The sequence below is a fragment of the Chamaea fasciata genome, unplaced genomic scaffold (assembly GCF_029207755.1).
Source record: "Chamaea fasciata isolate MVZ Bird 193981 ecotype frontalis unplaced genomic scaffold, bChaFas1.0.hap1 SCAF_14, whole genome shotgun sequence".
Classification (NCBI taxonomy): Eukaryota; Metazoa; Chordata; class Aves; order Passeriformes; family Sylviidae; genus Chamaea; species Chamaea fasciata.
The window spans coordinates 7709927-7733406 of NW_027094099.1; the positions used below are offsets into that span (position 1 = coordinate 7709927).

Sequence of the window (23480 nt, forward strand, 5' to 3'; positions counted from 1 at the left end):
AAGATTTTTAAAAGCTACTTCTCTTTAGGTACTGGAAAATATGGTGATTTGGGTGTCACCAGAACTACAATGTGCACTTTTCATTTATATTACTGTGGGCCTTCTGTCTGCTAATGACTGTCCTCAGGCATCATCCAAATATGCCACAGCATGACCTGCTGCTTTTTCCTCATATGGCAGAGCTAAGATGGAAGCATGGAAGTGACACCAAAGGCAATGCTGATCAGCATCTGAGAGATGTCACAGAGGGATATACAGACATGAAAATGAAGCATTTATGGTATTGGGGAGTTCTCTTTTTCTCTTCAAGTCTCACTTGCTTCTTAGAGTTTGATGAAGAAAGAACGAAAACTAACAAACTTCCGTGAACATATTTCAGGAAAATAAAAGAAAAAGGCTCTACTTGAGCAGATTATTTTGGGAAAAAAACCCCAACAAATCAACAATAAAACCCAGCTCTGAGTGTCATTAGTGTACCATATCTCATTTAAGCACCAAAAGAGAACAGACAACAGATTTATCCTTTAGACAAATGTATTCTGGGTTCCATTAACAGCTCCCAGCATGTGTGGACTAGCCTTAAAACACATCAGGGTAGGTTGCCCAGGTTTCAAAATTGGATTTTTTAAAGGAGCAAGTTTATTTCATTAATAATGTGTAAATCATACTTTTCTATCAGTTTTTAATATTCTTGGCTTCTGTAGGCTCATATTTCTGTTATGTTACCACGTTCTTAAATAGCAGAATTAATTTTTACCCACAAGGGAATATACTCATAAATTTGTTGTCACACTACGTAAAATTATGTTGATTACTATCTTATCAAAGCGATAATTAGAAGTTTTTCTTTTTCTGAATGCTACAGTAAAACTGAGAACACATTTTCTAAACAGCTGAAAAAATGAGAAATATTTGAACATCATAGTTTCCAAATTCTGCCCGTCTAAAACCGTGAATTTTTTTATACAGACAAGCCTTGGAAAAGAGTTAAAAATCTGACGAATTTGGCTGCTTTCAATGTGTTAGATGGGGGTATTCTCTGCTGTAATTTAATGTGTGCTAGTATGGACATCATCTTGTTAACTGCAAATTTGGTGGTGTTTCTGCAGGAAACTACAGAGATGCAAATTACTTTTGCATGAGTTAAATGGAACCTCTCTAATCTGAATTCCATTTAGCTGCAGTTTCACAGGTCTAATTACGTAGAGTTTCCTAATGGGACCACCTGGTTACTTCTGTTCAGGAAATAGTTTTACTATTAATTTAATATTTAATATTTTCTGTTTATCTAACAAAGATACAGGTATTTATCAGCTCCATCACTTTTGTGGCTCTGTCTCTAACAGACATCACCCTTCCTCCACCCACACCCTTGGGACAGTGAGATGTGACACGTTTGGCTGCCACTGCTCTGAGTGCACCGAGAAGCACTTGGGCCTCTGTAAAAGATGTAAAGATGGACACCTCAGAACTATTCTGCTGAAGTCTGGTCCTTTGTCACCCCATCAAAGTCTTTAAGGCCACATATAGATTCCTAAAGGAATTCCTAAGCTTTATATGTAAAGTTGGAACTGAATTTACCAAAGTGGGAATATGATTTATCTGCAGTTAATATAATATTGTCATACATAAACAACCTTCTTTTGCTTTACAATTTTTTTTTAATCCTAATTACTGTAACTGAGTTCTGCCGTATTCTGTCATCTGGTATAAAGCAACACAAGCATTAGCTTCTCTTCCTTCTCTTTTATCAGCCTTCAGCTTGTCAGACATGAAAAAAATATTTAGTGTAAATACATGCATTCCTTTTGGATGAAACAAATAGGAGCTAAACCAAAATTCTATGATGATGATCTGTTCCCATGTTTTTGGACTTGATTTAAAAGGACCCAAACAAACAGTGGGTTGGATGCACTTTACCACTCTTTCTTATGGCAGACTGTTCTCATTGATATGATTCGTAAGTACCCTCCCTGCTTTGCTGCAGCAGAGGAGAACAGTTAATAAAGAAGCTCATCTTGTTCAGACTATTTTATTTTAATGGTGGGGGATCTGAGAAACCAGTTTTTTCTCTATTTATAGAGCTCCCTGACTGCAATGTGCAATAAGCCTGCTCTGAACAGAGGGACTGCTGCTTGATTGTGGTTATTTTGACTGCACAGTTTGAAAGACATACTGCTCACAGTGTGACACTGAGGAGATTAACGGCATTTAATTTTTCTTAGAATTAGTTTTGCTTCAACTGAAATAGGTCTCATTATTTTGCTGAAAATCATCTGACTTTTATGCCCTCCACAAGTGAAATATTAAACTGTTTTTTCCCTTCAAGGAAACTACTTACAGATTTTATTGTTGGCTTTGTTTCTAATAAGTACCAGTTCAATAAGCCAAATTGGCCATTAGCAGTTGAGCCTTTGGAATGGTGAGGGAAATAAGTATTCAATTGGAGGACAAACATTTTAGTGGCATTTTGATATGGCTGAAAAAAAATTGAACATGACTGTACTTTTCTTCAAGAAGTTGCCCTAAAAGTCTGAATGTATTCTTAAGATCTCTTCTCTTAGACTGTGAATCAGAGATGCACTTAAGGCACCTAATGAAGGGATTATAGAAAAATTTATCCAAATTGTCTCCGTGGGTTGCATGTTGCACCACATTTGTAGGAAATTCTGCTTTGATACTGTAACAACCTTAATAATTCATCGTCATTAACATCAAAAGGAAATCAAAAAGGATGTGAAGTCATAAGAACTTTTGAAAGAAAATCGCTATGAAAAAATCCTAATTTAAAAATAATATTATATAAGGCATTAGGAGCAAATGAAAAACTAATATTTTCTTGTGGAAAAGGGGACTTTTAGAGATTCAAGCAAATATTCTGGTTGAAAATAATTTCATGGAAATAGACATAAAATGTGACTCAGCTTTCCTCTGCCCTTGTCATCCTGATTTAAGGACATTTACCTGTTTTCATGAATCATGATATTCAAAATTAATATTGGATCCAAGACCTAATAAAAAAATACTTAGCACAGAACATAAAGGTGTGGAGGACAAGATTACTTGTAATATTCAGAGAGGGAAAAGGGTATAATAGGAACCACAAAAACAGCCACTTGTGGATGATGAATATCTGTTTTCAAAGTTTGGTAAGAAATTTGCAGTGACAAGGCTGCAGAAGTTTATTTTCTGTTTATTTCCTGGAGCAGGAAGTATTTTTGCTCTTCCTGGCTCAGCAGAAACTCCACTCCCTGGAGTGACTCTGTAGGTGCATCTGGAGGCTGCCATTCCTTGCATGGCACTGGGGACCCATCTCACCTCTGCAGGGTCCCACTGTGGATGTGGAAATATGAAATGCTCTGTTTTCCAGAGTGTAGTGTGGCCACATTAGATCAAAGTTTCTCTGTAGTGTGGCCACATTAGATCAAAGTTTTGCGAATCTATCAATCTACAGCCTCAAGAAGAAAAGGGATGATGTATGCATAACTTATTTTTTAGCGCCAGCTACTGATACTACGGGTAGGATCTTCATGTGCTAAGCATTGCTCCTCAACAAGTGGACAGGATTTTTTCTATGGCTTGAAGATATTTTAATATCTTCATCATGTTTCAGAACAGCAAAGACTACAGCCAGGAAGGTACTGAAGCACTATGTCCTTTTACTGTTGGACAGCACTTCAGGCACTTTTAAATGTTCTGAAATGAAAAAGGAGGTAAAGCTGAGGATGTTTTGAACTGTTGAGTAACAGCTCTTGGTGCAATGGTATCGTGAATACAAGCAGGACCTCAGATACTGAAAAGTGCACTTAGAATGTTTTATAGATTTTTTTTTTTTAAACTCTGAAAGGCTTGGCACTATCTGCCTGGTAAAACATTTTGGTTTAATGTCAACTGAATGCCCAAGCATAGCTCTTTTTGATTTTAGATCATAGGGAATTACGCAAATGCATCAATGGAAGTAAGTAGAAAATGTGGCTCTTCTTAGCCTTAGAATATGGTCAGGAATAATAAAAGATGCTTACTATCACAAACCTCATAAGAGAATCTCTCTCCTTCTTTCTTCTGATCAGTGGATTGCAAGTCAAAGGCATTAGACAAAGACAATGACACATTACAGACAAAACGTACCAATACATAAAAAGCAAAGTACAGTCCAATACAAACATTAAAAGAAAGTTAGCACTACAGATTGCAACACAAAACACCCAGTGCTGATAGAACATTACAGATCATTAGCATGTGTCTGTTCATTCCAGTATTGTCAGGACAGGAAATAGGTCTTGTAGACTTTTCTTTAAAAAAACTTTGATTTTCTTTGCAAGTAGAAGCAAAAGCTTTGACTAGGCTGCAAACATGGTGCTAATGATCTCTAAGGAACTTGGAATGAACCAGGAAACAGAAATGACTCACCTCCTTTCCTCCCATGGATTCAAACATTTTCTCAAGCTGCACTCTTAATTGCTGAATGTTGTTCATCAAGATACAGGCCTACAGAGAGAGCATCAAATGTGAGGTTGTGCAAACCCAATTCTCCAGCAACCCTACATTCATAGAATTATAGAATCATTAAGGTTGGAGAAGACCATCTTCATTCATACACTGTGTTTCTTAGAGGAACTTCCACTGCTGCCTGTCCTTCCTCCTTAACTGACCCCTCTCTTTCCCTGCTCAGCCCGTGACTGCCCACTAAGGGCAGTGCTGCCCACAGGGAGCTGGATTCCATCTCCCAACCATCTGGACAGGTTTCACATCCCAGAACTGCATGTCCTGGGCTATCCCAGGTAGTTTCCAGTCATACTTAATACAGCTACATCCGGTGGATTAATGCAAGTAGCACATCATCATCATCCTGTGAAGAACAGAGGCAAAAATGATCAAAGTGCTTTGGGAGTGACAATAGGCTGCAGGAAAGGGGCTGCCACATTGCTTGCTAGACCCAGTCTTTGCAGAAAACTGACAACACTGTAACACAGATAATGGCTGATGCTTAAGTATTTGAATAAATCACGAGACAGTTCTGTTAATAACAGAATATTTTAGAAATAAGCATTTTTGAATTACTTGAAAAGCTGGTGAATAAATTAGGCAATAGAACTCTGTAATCATTTTAGTCTAGAAATGTGGCTCTTTAAGCTCATTTTTTGAAGGCAGAACATTGTGCAAAAAAGCCACTATGCAAAAGACGGCAATTTCTGTATTAATATAAGGTTAAAAGTAAACAGCTAATAAAATTAAGGAGCTAGTTACAAAAGCAATGAAAGAAATAATCCATTACTAGAATCTTGTGTATTTAATATGACATTATATGCTGGTTTGTTATGGTGCAGATGAAGCAATCAGACAACACTTACTAAAAGAACTGTGGCTGGCCAAGGCCAGCGTGTTCTAGTGCATGACTGGATTAATTTAGACACTGAAGAAATGCAATTCAATAAAACACAAATACTTTTTTCAGACAACAAGGTTGTGATGGAATGATTACAGGGATTGATACTCATTTATACCTTCCTAGTTAATAGCATGTTCCAGTGATGAGCTAAAACATGATGGGATCAATATCATGATTTAGCTTTAATTATTAATGTGTTACTCTCATAGGAATTTGGTGTCAGAGTCCTTCTCCACTGAAGAAAAAAAAAAAGACATTTGGTCTAACTTCTTACCACTTAGATTATTCCTTCCCGGGGAAGCATGGTGCTCATCCTACAGAATGCAGCTGGCTTTGTATAGCTGAAATATCACCGCTCTGCTCATCTCTTGAAAAATCCATAAACCCATTTCTATTTCTCTACCTTCTATTAATTTACAATCACTAAGATTGTATCCCTCATTTCCTGTACTATCTCCTAACTTCTAATAAATGAATTATTTTGGACATTATCTGCAATATCACAAATCAATAATTATGAGAATTATGATTTGTGATGGGGGTATAAGTAGCTGAATACAACATCCTGTTCCTTTTGTTCCAAACAAATGCAAATGCCTTTTGCAAATGCAAAAGCTATGAGAGAAATACTTCACAGTGAACCAGTTTCAAAGCTTCCTTTGAGGCTGGCTCAGGTGGCTCTTTCAGAGCCTAAGCCTACCTTGGCTCAATGAAAACATGGCTATTGTTGTCAGTAAAGAACATTTAAAAACATTCTCACTGTATTTCACTATTGCCTACCCTTCAGAACAGTCTGTGCAGCAGTTTACAGGAATCAGACAGATGCAACAACATGTAAAAGTGAGTGGCAAGTACAATACCAGAATCCGCATTTGTTTGTAAACACTGACAGGAGGTGGAAGATAAGAGGTTCTTTTCACATTAGATAAATATCTTTATAGCATCTTTGATATGCTTTTATTTGAACAGTTAATGTTTTATGTGCACATTTGGTAGTATTTAATAAGATTACTAAAAGTACTGACTTGAGAAAGAATGCCAAATTCTAATTTGAATAATAAAAAGTGTTTTTTATCTCTTCTATCAACTTTAATGCAGATGAACATTTATTGTAGCTGAAATTAATGGACTTTTATTAAGATAAAAAATGTCAGGCAAATTCTGTGAAAAAAAGTTACGTCTCTCAAAGGCATTTGATGCAATACTTTATACCTGGTCTAGTGGAAGGTGTCTCTGCTCACAGCAGAGGGATGGAAGGAGATGACCTTTAAGGTCCCTTGCAACTCAAGCCATTCTTTCATTCATAACGAGATTAATTTCATCTAAAGCCTCAATAAAGATAGGTATACGAGGATGACTTCAGAAATTATTCACTCCAACAATTAAAAAAATCCCATTGTGTAGGCCAAAAGACTACACAAACAGACTTGATGATTCAAGTCTGACTTTATTAGAACGAATTTCTTCTAGAAAGCAGTGAGCTTTGTTTAATTTTAACATTAAATTCACAGGAACTCCAAATATTTGATATTTAGCTGTAATGGATGTCTTTCTAAATTCTATTACTGTGTGTATGTTGGTGGCCTCTAGACCATCACACTGCCCCTAACTACACAGAGCATTGGCAGATGTCATGCACAGGGATGTGACATGAGGACAGCTGAGATCTGGGATGGGCTAAGGGCTGTGCCATTAAATGTGAATAGTCTGAGGATGGGGCTGCAGTTATTGATCCGACTGCAGATTGGTACAGCTGAATAAAACACTATGAAATACAGCATTGTGCCAAAAGCTGCCTGCCATGGGAGAACTAGCTTTGACTGAATAATCAATAATATTGAAAAACCAGCTCCCAAGAATATTTTCCTTGGTCTTGTTAAAGTATTGAAAATGTTTCCATTTGCTCAACTACATCTTTAGTGTCCATATGTCATTCATTTCTGAGTCCCTGGCAATCTGCTCCCTCTTTAGGGACTCCCTTGTAAGCAGTGAGTAACAAAGCAGCACAATTTTCTTCTCCCCTCTGCGGGGTGAAACACAATGAGTGGCAGCAGCAGAAACCTCTGCACGTGTTTCCTGCACAGGAAACAGTGATCTTAGAAACTCTCCAATGCACAGACTGATACAGAGAGCCAAGGCAATGCAAAGTGAAAACCCTAAACAAAGGTATTTATTCTGTTTGAGAAACAAGATGAAGATACATTCCCCATGTCCACCATAATGTTAGGCTGTTATCCACTGCATGTTTGTAGTCATCTTTTAATTATTTTACAACTTTAATACTGAAATTATTAACTAGGATTCTTTACTAATTTCACTTATTGCAGCTTTTACACATCACTGTAAGCAGCTATGAAAACATGCTGATCTCCCTTCATTCATGTTTTTCCATATAAAGAAGTGATTACATTTTCAAAAAGTACAGTAAGTCACTTAAAGGTAATTTCTGAGGCAGAAAAAAGCCACAGCTTCTTACTCACCACATTTTCTTTATCACAATAGGAGCTGAAGTAACTTGAAATAATTGCAGCATACTGAACAAGTACTTTGTTGATAGTCTAGAATAGGAGGAAACTCTTTTAAATGGTAAATTTCATAATATAAACCAAAAATAATAAAAGAAGAGGTTTGTATAAATGATAGGTTTTACAGGTGCTTACACACATAGTATATTATATTTTTTAGATTTAATATAAACAATCCTGTGAGTACATTTTCAAATCCCTGCACAGCAGATGGTGGGTAGTTCATAATGTAAAGCAATCTTCAATAGCAGAGATAATTTAATTTTAGCAGTACTGTTTTTGAGAAGCACTGAGAACTCTTACTCCTTGCAATGTACTACATAATAAATGGAACAGTAGCAAGCTCAAAAAATCCTCTAGGATGACAATACATAGACTAGAAATATAATGGAAATATAAGACAAAAGGAGCACTGTTCAAAGCCTGGCAATATGACTTACTTTACCATAACCATGTAAATAAGAACTCTGCAAATGGAGAATTGTGGCTATGAAAAAAACAGAATTAAATGTAAATGTGAACTTTTCTAAAGCCAGCAGGACTATAATGGAAATTCAGAGCTTGTAAGGAAATGTAACTATCCAAATAGAGGCTGGCAGAGCTGAGTTTATCAAGCAGCAGGTGAATAACTACCATGTCAGGACTTCAAACAAAAAAACCTTATTGCCACACCTTGAACTTTTCCTTCACTTGCACTGCCTAATTAGCTAATTGCATTCCAATGAATGGCTCCATTAATGGAACTGCAATTAGTTCTTAGCAAGATAACAATTGATGCATACATATATGTGAAATGTGAAATCTCAGACATGATAGAATTTCTCAAACTGGTAAACCGTTTTGACAAAGTAGACAAAACCCAGCCTTAAGCCACAGACAGCATGTCTTTCTGAGGATCCCAACCAGATGGAAAAGACTGATTCTAAAAAGCATTGGAATCACTTAGGTTTTAAGTACATGGCAACACAGTGTCATACTCTCTGAGGCTTAGTTGAGATGCATTGACTTTAATTTACCTTTGCAAATCTTCTCATTAAATGAGATAGTGCTTCTGGATTAGGACACTCCAATTTCCTAATAATCTCAAAGCTTTGATTGAGCTGTGTGAAGACATCCACTACTGAACAAGAGAAGAGGGCATGATCTGATGTTTGCTGAAACTAGAGAGAAACATTCAAATGTTAATACTTGTTCAGAGATCAAAACGGTATTCATTGATTCTTATACTTGAAATTCCTCCTAGAGTCATAAAAAGTAATAAAGAAAAAAAGAATTCTCCCTGGTAATACTAAGAAATGCAGCTTTTCTCTTTTCTGATACTTTTGAACCTCCTAAAAATAAAATCAGAATTTTTGTTCATGACATCATTATCACATCATAGGTTAATGAAATGATACCACAGAATAAATTCTGTGGGGATTTAGGCAGAGGGAATTAGAGGGAATTAGAACGGGAATTTCTCTACAAAAGCTGTTAGCTCCTGAAGACTAAGAAGGATGTCGTGGGACCAAATATACTTATGGTTTTATATTAATATATTGTCTTAATACTTCATTTATTCTCTTTAAAAAGTAAAAGCTCACCCCATCTTTTTTGTCTCTTTCTAGTGCTCCATGAAGAAATTCCATTGAGACATCCTCATTTTCATCCAGCCACTGAATGACAAATGGTTCAAACCACCTGAAAATTAGAAGCAATGTAAAGTAGGTAGGTATCATAAAGATCCCAAGAGACGATCCATCCATTCATAAAGATGTCATACTCCCAAGCAGTTTGGCACCTTCTGTTTTCATATCTGTTCTAATTGCTAAAGATTCCAACAACCCTGGAAAAATTTTTGTCACCAAAATGCCGCAGCTACCAAAAGGCTTTTCAGGCTTCAGTTACACAATACTCTCACTGGTGTACCCTGGTGGTGTAAAATTAGCAGTAGCCAATTCTCTACAGTGAAGCATGGTAGGTATGCACCTTCTATCAATATTGGCTCTTTGGTAACATTTATTTTTTTATTTGTATATGAAAGAACTTGTGTATAACTTTGCTTTACTAAAAATCACTTTGCTTTATTTTTCTTTCATTTTTTAAAAATATGTAAAGACAGGCCTCAAACCATCTCAGCAAACCAGCAGACTTGCAGAAGATTAAGGATAGCTCATATACAAGGACAGAACTGAATATATTTATTACAGGGAGACAGGTGAAAACAAAAGCAGAAGCTGAGTGTTAATCCAATCCAGTAAGAATGATTTCAGTAGTATATCCATTAGCATTACAGTTTTATCCAAATTTGGTTATAAAACAAATGCAGGGACCTGCAGCTAATAGTGCTGCTGTTCCCCCACCTCATACCTTCCTCAGACATTTTCTGACCAAAGCATTTGTCATGTCTGAAGACCTGGAGTTACAAAAAGAAACTTACGAAATAGCTGATTGCACATTTAACACCTGGACTATTTCACTGGATAGAATGAAGAATTAAAGAGAAAGAAGTGCAAAAAGTAGCAGTTGGTACCACACACCTTGAGATCTTGCACAAAGCTGAGCATAAACATTTGACCAAAATAAACCTTGCATGAAGCCCAGACTCAGGAAAGCCTTCCCGAAACACCACTTACAGAGAGTATTCAGGCACTGCATCCTTGAAAGCAGAGAGTTCCCGCACATATTCATTATAAAACCATTTCACTTTGAAGTGCAAATTCATATAATCTGTGCTTTTGCATAATCGCTGCTTTTCATGTTCTGTAATAGAAGGAGTGGAAATAAAAGCACTTAATAGCATTCTAACAGTAAATAACATTCTTGTGCCTCAGTGCACCGGTGACATAATAATACGGGACTTGCGTTTTACAGCATAATTGGTTTGATTTTTCTAGAGGAAGTAATACCCACAGTTTCAATTTTCAGGATCTAAGTACCCTTAGGAAAAACAAAACAAACCTAAGACCAAACCACAAATTATGCTTCTCCCCTCTCTTCACTGCAGTGAGAAAAACCCGCAAATTTGCGGACTTCTCATTCTTTGTATACTTCTTTGGCTGTTGGAAAATGGTTAAGAAGCTTCTGAGTGTCAAGCTAGGAAAGACAACCATAGCTGCACAGTAGCCAGAGGAAGTAACATCTATAAATGCCAGTGCTACATGAATCTGTGGAACCTGCATTCATCAGAGCTAAGAAAAAGAAAGAGGAGAAAACCTCACAGCTCTACAGCCATCTGATTTATAGCACAAGTAAAAAAGATTCTTTAATAAAGTGTTTTTGAAATTTTTCAAATGGACTTCACCTTCTCAATGTCCTTCTGTTTTCCACATACTGAACATGCAGATGGAAGTTGGTGGCACAAGTCTTGGAGCCACCTGTAACCACTTTCAGCATTTTTAAAGTCTGATTTAATTTGTTTGGAACAAATATCCATCTTTCTTCCAGGATTTTAATCCTTGTTTTAGCTTATACACTATGGTCTGCATTGTTCACCCAGCCACTGCAGACCTGGACAACTCCATTCTTTCTCTCCCTTAGCTAACAGGCACTTTATCCGTGCTCAAATCTTTCATTTCCTTCTCCCTCCACATGAAATCAGGGATCCACAAGTTTTGGGCAGATTAATCATACCTTTGGTTTGCTGCTCACAGCTTCCTAAAATCTCCACAGATCTCATCTGATTGAGATGTCATGTCACTTGCACATTCTTCCCTAAGCAAAAGAATAATTTCTTTTCCCAGCTCCCTTAAAAAATGACCTAATAAAAAGGTGCTCAGCAAGAATGATGTTCTTGTGTAAATATTATGTATTAAGAATTTACTAATTTCAAGTCTCCTTTTTGCTCCTTACTTCTGCTTGCTTTGCAACATAACTTTATACAAAGCTCATATATTTGGATGGGAACCTAATTTTCAGCAGGAGCATCCCATCCTCTGTCATACACTTGAATGTAGCACTGGATTCTCTGTCAGTGAAAATGCACTGTGAATGACACATTCTGTGTTTTTAGATCCAGCCAGGTACATGAGAAGGAAATGTTCAGTTTTAATATTATGCCAAATCAGCACTCCAGTACTACACCATGCCATCCGACAAGTGTTTCACATGAATTTTATTATGCAGCGAGTTACTAAGTTTTGTGCAAATCAGCTTATGGAGTACCCCTGTGGGCTTTTATTGCCTTTTTAGCATTGCAGTAGCATTTTCACCTTCACTGCCTTTCCATCACACTCAAGAAAAATCACTAAATCAGTTTCTGTCTAAATACTGCGTTTATTCATCTTCATGCTACTTGAAAGTACTACGAACGCTACCCAGCACAGTATCATTGTTAGTAGCATTAAACAGGACCACAGAGAGAAAGATGTTGCCTTCTCTTATGGTTCTGAGGAATTTTATTTTTTTTTAAGTAGCGAGTTTTTCCCAAACTATTATAGAAAGCTAGATGACAAAACATTTGGCCTATAAAGGTATTGTTACAAGGTAGACCAGTCTTTCACTGAGTACAATTACGCTATTGCTATGGAATTCACTGCACATCTGCTGCTTAAGTCATTATTAAAAACTCTATCCTAGATTGCATCCCAAAAGAGTGGAATTTCTGAAATGAATAGCACATTTTTTTCATTCAAGCTTTGCATAAATGGGTTGTTAGATTATACAATGTAAATTGAGAATGTTTGCTACAAACCACGCAAATACTTATTTCAATTTTAGAAATGAGCTACCACTAATTGGCGAACTTGTGCGGGAGGGTACAACTTCCACGTACCATTCACTGATATTTTCAAGGTTAAGATTTATAACACATTAAAAATGAGCACAAAAGTAATTCATGAATAATTGAACTTTCTTCTGCAGGCTGTTATGCCTTGTAGAGAATATTTAAAGAGCCTCCCAGGATATTATTTCTAGTTACATATAAGTGAAAAATGCATCCAGAATTTCTGACAATAATGTATGAGAACATCAGCAAACACTTCACAGGACATATGAGGTCATTTAGTATCTGTGAATTTTACCTCTTTATATAAACCAAAGAAGGGAGCAAAACAGGTGCCCATATGAGTCAGCAGTGACAATTTTAACTGGATAATAGATGGGTTTATCCATGGTAACCATGGATTTTGGTTACAAAGCGCAGCAACATCACTGTAGGTGTTCTGAATTTTGATTTGGACCAATAGATTGCTTCCTTAATTTCTGAAAAACTCGCACAAGATAATGTAAATGTGAGCCAGCACAGGATACCTGGATGCATTTTGGAGATCTATTCTCCTGGAGGGAAAGCTAGTGCTATGTTTCCCTATACAGACATACCCATTTTGGGATTTCTGGAAGACAGATGTAGCTGCACAAGAGAACTCTTTTTAAAAAAGTCTACTCTTGCTTTGCACAACTATTATAGTACTGAGTCAGTCTGGAACTAAATCTGCCAGCTGTGTGCAAATGTGCTCTCTGGAGAGATGATGACAGAAGTACCTGAATATCCTCATGATGATTCTAGATAAGGAAATCTTCAGTAGTGCAAACCTAATGCTGGTAATTTTTTTTATTTTGTGCTGCTCCTTTTCTGACAAAATCCTTGTAGTGCAGCATATTTTTATAAGCATCTACTTGTCTAATGAGTTTCATAAAGAGGTAATGATCAGTTCCCACACTGTATATCACTGTGTCATGCATCAGTGAAAAAATACTGATAAGATTCTTGTAAACAGTAACATCTGTAAACTTTAGTTGTGTATATGGGGCACTTTATCTGCTTTTAGGAATTGCAGTTTCAGTAAGTGTAACTTTTTTACATTGTTGATGCCACTTGGGGTGGGGGGAATATCTCCTTAGGGGTGATGTTGTAATGTACATGTGCTTCCACAGGCTTGCAGCAACAGACACTGTAACAGCAACCACAACAAAAACTGTATGGAATTGTTCCATCTCACTGGTACAAAACATAGAGGTGGGAAATCCCTTAAGAAAACCTCCAGTCAGCAACAGCACCTAATTAAAAAAAATAAAATAATCTGCTCAAATGTTATTTGTATAACCAAGAATGAAGAGAGATTGTTTTTAAAAGTTGTTACAGGGAATGCATGATTATATGCAAAAGAACTTGGTGTGTGATGAAATGAGCACAGACCTGATGATGCTGTATCTGGCACATAATTTAATTGCAGGCAGAGGTTCTTTTAGAGAAAAATTTATAAAGAAACATAATAGGAAGGACTATAATCCAAGTTACTTTCCTCACAGGCCTTGACCAAACAACAGTACTTTTGCATCATGTTTGATTTTTTGCTCATTTTTCCAGCAATTGCTAAAGATAGTTGAGATTTTTTAAAAGCAACAAATAAAAGTCATAACGATGACTTAATAGGCAGAAATATCTATATGACACTAAAAACAATGTAATTTAACAAATTTGAATAGAATCTTGTTCACTACAGAATCCTTTTTTCTTTTCAATCTTGAGGTAATAACATTACTCTGAGTTTCCATGTAATTTTGATATGTATTAGTGCTACAAAAGGAAAAAAGGGTAATCTAACAAACTTCATAAAAGATGAACATGTTAAATATTCAGATAATTAAACCAACGTTTTGTTCAACTTTGATTTCCCTTATTTGGGTACAAAAACTCAGAGCAATTTTTTTTTCTACAGCAGTTTCCAAGCCACTATTTTTTGTAAAAAACCATATAGTTAAGCTGCTTGAAGGATTCTAATAAGATGGTTTTAAAGCATATTTCAACTCTTCATGAACAAGAACTTCAAGGAAATTAGTATGTTAAAAATGAACAAATTGACTACATACACATAAATGTATTTCTCTAAAAAAACACAAAATTGTCCAGTTTTCAGGCTTTATAGATAATGTTTCAGGGATTAGTAACTGCTATAAAGAATATTTATGTGTAACAAATTAATTACATCACAACCAGCTGGTTTGACTGACATGCATTCTATTGCTCCACAGTTTATTAAACAGAAATGGTTGAGACTAAGCATATGGCATTTGTGTTTGGAAAAGCTGCAAATTTTCCCATCAAAGCTCAGCTATTATTTTCAACCATTATGACATAATTCCATATTATTTCCAATAATTACCTACCAATCTTTCCAGAGACTACCAGCTGCCATCTATTTCTTCCAGAACTGCTGTTTCAGAAAACCTGCTATTTCCAAACTTGCAGTCATATAATTGGGAAGGGTAATTGGGAGCACAAAACTGAGCAGAGCTAGAGGAAGGAAAGCTGCAGTAAGGAATGATATGGACGGTGTATGAATTGGTATTCCTCCCTCTGAATCATTATGGAAATATTACACCGAATGATGCACCTTTGTTTCGGATAAAAGTAGAAGTTAATGTTCAATGCACCTGATCCCAGTGCAATTTCCCCACAATACAGGGGTAGTTGCTATGCCACAGCCTCTTTCAACGTGGTATTATGCTTTAATTTAAATTCAATCAATATGCCACTGAAAGAAACCTGAAACCTCTGATTGTATGAATGTTAACAGTGTACAGGCCACAAATGAAAAATTGTGACTCAAAGTTCATCACTGATTTAGAAGGAAACATTACATTCTACTAGAATCTCATCCCAGGATTCTTGTACTTTGCTAAAGGCAATGGAAGTCACTGGTTATTAACTGAAAGAGACAGTAGAACACAACTAATTGATAATTATGTATAATTTACATTGATTTTTATAATGTGAAATACTACTGACCTTTCTGAAAGGGCTCTTTGTGTCAAGATGAATATAATAAACAAAAACTTGAAAAACTTCTGTCATTACCTCTTTTGGATTACATTTATCTCTAACACTCCCTCTAATTCTCCTTTAAATATATATATATTGTATCTTTCACAACAGACTTCTACAGAGACAACCTTTTCTCTGCATTTACTTGGAAATTTTCATCAAAATATCTTTGGACAGTTCACAAACGTAATGGATCCCACCTGGAACATCTCTGTGGGGTGATGAAGCTGTGCAAATGGGAAATTGAAGAAAAAAGAGACCAAGAACACAAATTTAGGCAACATGCATAAATTAAGAAAGGCCGTGTAGATCTTCTCCAAAGATTTCCTTACTATGGAGTCATATTTCCTCCCTGGACAGAGGAGCTACTGGAGAGGGTCCAGTGGAGGCCATAAAGATGATGAGGGGTCTGGAGAACCTCTCTTATGAGGAGAGACTTAGGAGGGGACCTGGGCCTGTTTAGTCTGGAGAAGAAAAGACTCAGGGTGGACGTCATTAATGCATATAAATATCTCCAAGGAGAGTGCCAAGAAGATGATGCCAGACTCTTGCCAACCCTTGCAATTCTGTGATTCTGCTACAGAGATCAGGGAGGGAAGACAGACTCTTATTCTGAATGGTGAGGAAAAATGGATTTGCTGTTCTTTTTGTGTCTTCTTGCCTGCAGTGGAAGTGGCTAATCAATCCCTGACTTAATGCAGTGCACTGTAAAAGCTGATGTGACATTGCCCTTTACATTCAATGAGAAACTCTCAAAGCAAGAGGCCATTTGCTCAGTGCTCTGCTTTGCCTGACATTTCACAGCAGGTGCAGGAGAATTCAGGGTCACCTGTTTCGTGTTGGAAAAGAGCTGTACATGGTTCCCTGGAAGAGGTAAATGTCTCATGGGAACTTCAATATCATATCCTGGTTTAAGAGATGCAACATGTAAGATCATGAGGGATGTATGAACCTGCTGAAAACTACCCTATCTTCTACCCTGAACAGAGCATTTACTATTTTTTACCTACTGTGTTACATTGCCTAAATGTTTCAGATTACTTAGGCAAATTAACTTTGGTCTCTTATTAACATTACTCAGTTGCTTTTTTTACTGCTTATTTGTAGTTCTTATTACTCCTATTAGTCTCATCAATTCTTCACTACTTCCAAAGCCAAATATTTCCACAAAAGTTCCAGAAAAGTGGATGAGTTATCACCAAAAGGGTAATGCAAGATGTGCAGCTTGATGATGCCTAAACTTGCTCTGTTTTGCTTGCTGCCAAGGAAAGAAAAATGCCAGGAATACAAGTGAATGAATAACATCAACCTCAGTATAAATTTCACCCCTCAATATTGTATCAGACTGAAATTTACATACCGCTATACTAAATAGATAATACTCAGAGAAAAAACATTTGGAGACAAAATTCTGTCTTTGGATACACATGGCTACTATTCAATACAATAGGAAATAGGCACTTTCTTCTAATGAGTGAAATAGAATGTGTAAGGAAATGGAAGCTATGAATGAAGCAGAAGAAATAGTCCTTTCTGATATGAGAACCATGGTGATAATTAAAGCCCTGGTTCTGAAGAATACGATTGAAATTTCAAATACTTCATACTGACATTTCAAAATCTATTCAAAGTACTAAAAAAAGAAAGTAATGAAAGTAATAAAAGTAATAAAAGAAGAAAAGTAATGCTAATATAGGAATCCAATTAATATTGATTAAGCTTTCGTAAAACTCCAATAAGTATAAAATTGCAAAACTAAGTGAGAATACATGCCCCATCCTCAGGAGTGCTCAAGCCAGGTTGGATTGGACCCTGAGCAGCCTGGTCTAGTGGGTGGCATCCCTGCCCATGGCATGGGGGTTGGAACTGGAGGATCTTTAAGGTCCCCTCAAACCATTCCATATTTTTATGATTTGATAGTATAATGCTTGAATCTGGTATGGAAAACAGTGAAGGTAACAAAGAGCACTTCAATAGAATTGGAACTTAACTCCTGAATACTCGGCTTTGCATCTTCAATGTAATTTTTGTGATCGGTTTCTTCAATTTACTTATTGCTTAATTATTTTTAAAAAATGTGTCTTTCCATGAAGATCTGATTCTCTGCTCTTTGCCTCATCACTAGTATGCAAAGAGAGCATAAAACCTTATCAAATAGGCATGCTTGCATTTTACAAGCAATTAGTAGAATGAAGTACAAACCTGGAAGAATCTGGCAGGAAGACAAATGTGAGGCAGCACTTAAATAATTACCTGCGTTCTATGTGGCTCTGCCTGCAAAGGCAAAACCAGAGAGGTGTTCTCGGATTCTTACCCAGCAAATTGCACTTAAAGCTTACTAAAAGATAATGTGGAAACAAGCAGTTTTAACAGATTTATCCTGTTCTCCTGGGGGAGAAGCAGTATCAAATGTTTAGTTTAGAACTAATGCATTTACCCATAAGAGGAAATTGACCTCAGATTCTATAGGAGAAAGAGGCACAAGTGAATCACCATTAGTGGAACAGTCCTAAAAGTAAATGACTGAGTCTTCAACCTAAGAAAACAGAGACTAGGAGAAGAACAGCTGTTGTGTGAGGAAAGCTTTAAAGCAATGTCTCAGTAAAAATGGGCAAGATTAAAGACAGCTGGGGTTACTCATTATTTTTAATTTTCTTTAACTCGAATATTGTATTCCAGTTGATAAAGAAAAGTAATTCTTTTCCAGTAACCTGTTATTAGTTACTGTTTCTCAATGAAAGAACTCCAAAATATAAGGGGATTCACAGTGTGATTAACTCACAGAATGGAGGAAGAGATGCAGCACATAAATTCCACTGCTGCTGTGTGGGAATTACGCAGCTCCACTCTCACACAGATAAGGGGAAGAAACATCTTGAGAAAACAAAAGGATGAAAGTTTTACCCAAGCAGTAGATGCAGAGCTGCAATGCAATCTTTTAAGGTCCTTTAAGGGACTGTCTGAGGGGACAAAGTCACATTTTAGCTTAGAGATTTTGTTTGTTTGGGGTTTTTATTTTTCTTCCTCAGCCATAAAATTAGTCCAGACAAAAGATATAAGTCTAGCTTTTGTAAAAACATGAGATGGAATAAAGTGGTATCATCTTAGTGGTAAAGAACTGTAATCAAGGACAAGAAGAAAGCTGCAAAAGAAGCTGCAAAATATTCTTCTGGGTTGAGATACCTACAAACTCTGGAGGTCTTACCTGCCCCTGCTGCTACAGGTGATCTACCAGCTGTATACTCATCCAGCTGAACAGAACACTTCCCCCTTCAACTCACTCATCTGTAGAAATGGCAGGGACATATGAGCTATAAATAACCTGTAATCATAATCAATTCAGGGTTCACCTAAAGCACCATTTACACTCATAACCTATCCAGCATAGTGGTACCAGTATAAGCTGACTAACAAAAAATTGCCTTTGTCACAATCAGGCAAAGTTCAGGAAAAGTTTATAGACAGTTTTTTTACAATAAGCAATTGCCTGAAAAAAACCTAATAGTGTTTAAGAACAAGAGTAATGGTAATTGGTTAGAAAAAGAATAAATAAGGAAAGAACTATATTTTCATGAATATTAAATATTCATGAAAATATACACTGCTAGTATTGAGTGACAAGTTTAAGACTGAACAATGAAGTCAGGCATTCACTGATGCACTACATTTTTTCTAGTAAATCTGGCACCATGAATACACCTACAGTCAGACACAGAGAAGCTTGAACTTACTAAGATTACTGTAGATTTGTACTGTGGTACTACTCATTGTTCTGATGATGGTTCAATGAGTAACATCCAAGAAAATGGGTTAGAGAACAGGGAAATTATAAATATAACAGTCCCAACTGCAAGGTTGTGCCGTACCAGAGGTCTCTGAGGTAATTCCAAGCAAGATGACACATTGCTACAGTACAACATGAAGTCATGAAGAAGTAATAACTCAGCCCCTGGGAGCAGTTTTGTCCACGTCATTTGTCTTAATTACTAGGTCTAATTAACTCCAACAAAATAGTGCCATTTGGCATGGCAATGGTGATTTTTAGGCAAGCCTGGAGAGCTCAGCTTTGCCCTTGACAGGTGGGTTCTCATACTCATGAAGCTCATCCCCTTGGGATGTACAGAGTGTACCTGCTGCTGCTACCATCCTTTCTGTTATAGTGAATAAAAAATGTTTCTAACTCCCCTTTTCCTCTAATCACGGCAACATTCTATCTTATCTGCCAAAGGAAGGTTTAACTCCAACTGTAATCTCCTTAACTCTGCCTTTACAGACTCTCTGAGTTGCCATAGAGGACTCTTAATTCCTCAGGTGTCTGAAAAGATAAGCGTGGAATACGTTTGTTGAAAAGTGCCAATGCAGAAATGAGACCGACTAAAATAAAAAGCTTTTATACTTTGATAGTGTTGACATCCTGAATTCTTGTGGATATTGCTTTCTTGTCCTTTACAAAACCTCAGTGTCACCTTCCCTCATCTGTGTAGCCTCCCTCTAAACCAGGACTACATTCCATCTTAAGGGGAACTTTGTACATTGTAAATTTGGAGTTAAAACAGGCTTGAAATCTGCCACCAAATGGCGTGACCTTTCTCTGGGCAGCATTAGCCCTTTTGGCTTTTTCTATGCTGTCTCTGTGCTCAGCATCAATTCCTGGACCTGCCTCTTCTCTTTCAAATCACTGTATCAGTTTCTGTCATGGAAGAAGTATCTGTCAGAGAAACAGGAAAATTGTGTCTTAAGCACAGAAAACAACAATAAGCTTGAAAAGCAAACCTACATTAATTGCATAAAATGGTGGAATGACTACCTGCTTTTCCCATTTTTATAAGGCCTTTGAAATCTTAGCTCTGCAGGATGGAGACTGTCTATTGTTGTATTTACACAGCAGCCAACTAATCTCTGGTCTGATTCTGGTCTTGACTTCTGGCCGCTAACAGAATTAGATTATCATAATAACAGCAATTAGGATGTTCTCTTTCTAACAGACTGGGTAGTTTCAGACATTTGATCTGACCTATTCAAAAGTTAAGAGATCTGAAAGATCTGAAAAAAGACATTTCTGAGGACAAAGAATTTAAAAAAGATACTTTGCAAATGCATGACTAATTTCAGCTTATTACTCTCTCATCATCTTTCAACCTTTGCATCTTCATACTTGTAAAGGAAAAGATTTCCTGCCATGTGAAGTCAGTAACAAATCATATGCACTGTTGGTGAAATTCTCTCTGTTCTCATTTGTTTGCATCATAAATATGGAATAACTGGGGGATCAGACAGTACAAAAATATTACCATCCTATAAGATCAGATGTTTGTGCAAACTAAATGCCAAACAACAATCTATAATGTACCACGCAAACCACTGATGCTTCATGAATAACCTGCAAAGAAGAAAAACACCCCAAAGAGACCAAATCTAATGAAGACAATTCTGAAAGAGAAACATGTGATACCTTCGTCGTGCAAAATACATACATGAAAATAATCCATTAGACCAGAAAAAAGAAATATAACTGGTGTGAACTCAATTTGTTGAAAGTTTGCCAAAAACTTTTAATACTATGCAAAGGCCAAACATTTTAATTAACTCAAATTGGAAGAAAATCTAGAATGAAATTATGAACTCAATACCAGATTTTAGTACAGTTTTGTTTCCAAGGCATGTCAGCTTGGCACAGCGTAGCCCTGATCTTGGCAGCTGTGCAGACCCGAACTGTGCTTTGGGATGTCCTTTCTTCCCTCACCAAAAAACCAAGCTGTTCCCCCAATGCCAATTTACTGCCTTGGTACTCACAGAGACATGGTTTGCTCTTCTCTAGCCAAAGGCCACTGCCATGGCAGCTGCTGTCCCCTCTGACTTCTCCATGCCACAGCAGCAGCCTCCTTGCTGGAGTGTCCTGGCAAGGACCAAGGGAGAAGGGAAGGCAGAGGGTGTGTGGTGCTGGCTGGTGCCCCCCACAGGGCTCTTGGGTTGTTCTACAGGAGGAGCTGGGCGGGGGCACTGCTGGAGAGCAGCAGATCTGCAGTACACACACCCCCTGAGCAGATCCAGGAGGGATTCAGCTGTACAGGGGGAGGAGAGAGCTGAACAGCCATTCTGAACTGCACTCAGGAAAAAGGGAAAAGGAATGGAAATTGGATGCTCCAGTGTTTGCTATCTTCTCATTTCCTGGATTTAAGCTGATGGGTGTGGCTGGAAATATTTGTGAATACATAAAGTGGGTAAAACCAGGAACAGCATCTTGGATGAGCTAATCTAATCTTTTTTATCACATGAGCAATCCTTTTGCAAACAATGCTGGACCAGTTTGTTGCTTCTTGATTGGACGCAGAAAGGAATCAACTTTGTAACACAAAAGATACCGCTTCAGGAGATTAATACTAAATTGGAGTAGGGAAAGATTGCAATCACAGCCCTGGACACTAGGTATGAACAGATGGTAGCCTATGTTAATAACTTGGAAGGCGAGAGTGGCATAGCAGAATGCAATGCATTTTAATGAACTCCATTAAAACCATGAGGACCAACTGTGAACATATTTAAGAGCTTGTTTCTAATCTTATAGAATTTAAAGAAAAAAATAATACAGCATCAACAACTGAGTTAAACCCAGTCTGCCGAATATCTGTGGAAAGAATTAATAATTCAAATCCCAGCAAATCGGGGTAGAGGATCAGTATACCGATTTATATTTTGTGACTAGATTTATTGAGGTTCCTGTTTAAGAACAAAATCATAGAAGGTGAAATTGTGTATATTTACAATAATTTATACGAATTTCAAAATAGTAACTTATACTAATCTCAATTTTTAAAAATTATTATTTATATGTCGGAACTGTTTCACTAATGATTCTGGGAGCAGTTTAGAATTCCTAATGCCAACAATGTCATTTCCTCTCCTCAAAAAGTCAGTATCCACAGCAACACAGAAATGAGACCACATTCAGGGACTGGTCTGGAACATAAAAAGTCAAATGTCTTGTACATCTCTCTGTGCAGCATAAGGATTAATATTAAAATTAATATTTATTTTAAAGTCCTGATTCAGTCCAAACATCCACACTTCATATATTGTATAATTAACTCTTTCTTAAGAGCTTCTTGTTCCATTCTTTACGACCAAGAAACAAACCATGGCTTGATCTGAAGCTGCCTTTTGAGTGATCAGTGTGCTCTAATGAACAAATAGAGTGAGTGATGTTTTGTGAATTATTTTGGTGCAGTGCAGAATGTTTACAGTTTGATGGCTAAAGCACCACAAGCTCTGGGTGCTCAGAGAAGTCTGTGTGCAGAGTATAACTCCACACCCAAGATTATGAAGTCATGGCAGTTGGGGGCTATTAGAAATCCTCAGTAATCTGTGCTGTCTGTAAGGGAATCACAACACTGAGTTACAGAACAGCAACTTTCTGTTCTGTAGAAAGATAGCTGTTCCTGACTGACAGCCTCTCCAGACAGGTTGTTTCACTGGTGGAACCAGCAACATGCTTCAATCTAAAACAGTGGCTTTCACTTGGTCTTCGTGTTTCTCAGCTCTTGGAAGCTTTTGCCTTCACTGATCACTCTTAGGGGCTAGCCTCCTGCCTCACATCCCTTCTCAAACTTGTGCTTCTGATTCGCTCTGACATGACTACAGAACAGCACTTTGAAACAGTAGTTTGAACATCTCTCCTCCTACCCACATCTAAGATGTCTCATGTCTTCTGTTGTCGTTGTACATACTTAATTACCTTTCTTCCTCCTCTTTTTCCTCTGCTGTGCTTAGGACCAGAAGTACCACATTCAAATAACACAATTAACAAAATAAAGTAACACAA

General features: G+C 37.1%; 1 protein-coding gene across 1 annotated transcript in view; it reads right to left on the reverse strand.

Moving 5' to 3' along the window:
- The window catches only part of UNC13C (unc-13 homolog C), a 136382-nt gene that overhangs the window by 25750 nt on the left and 87152 nt on the right, over positions 1-23480 (reverse strand). The window contains exons 19-24 of the mRNA XM_066196662.1: positions 10530-10656; positions 9498-9594; positions 8931-9074; positions 7870-7947; positions 4411-4488; positions 4033-4062 (exon numbers count right to left, since the gene is read on the reverse strand). Coding sequence (XP_066052759.1) covers positions 4033-4062; positions 4411-4488; positions 7870-7947; positions 8931-9074; positions 9498-9594; positions 10530-10656 — 554 coding nt within the window. The remainder of the gene's footprint in view (positions 1-4032; positions 4063-4410; positions 4489-7869; positions 7948-8930; positions 9075-9497; positions 9595-10529; positions 10657-23480) is intronic.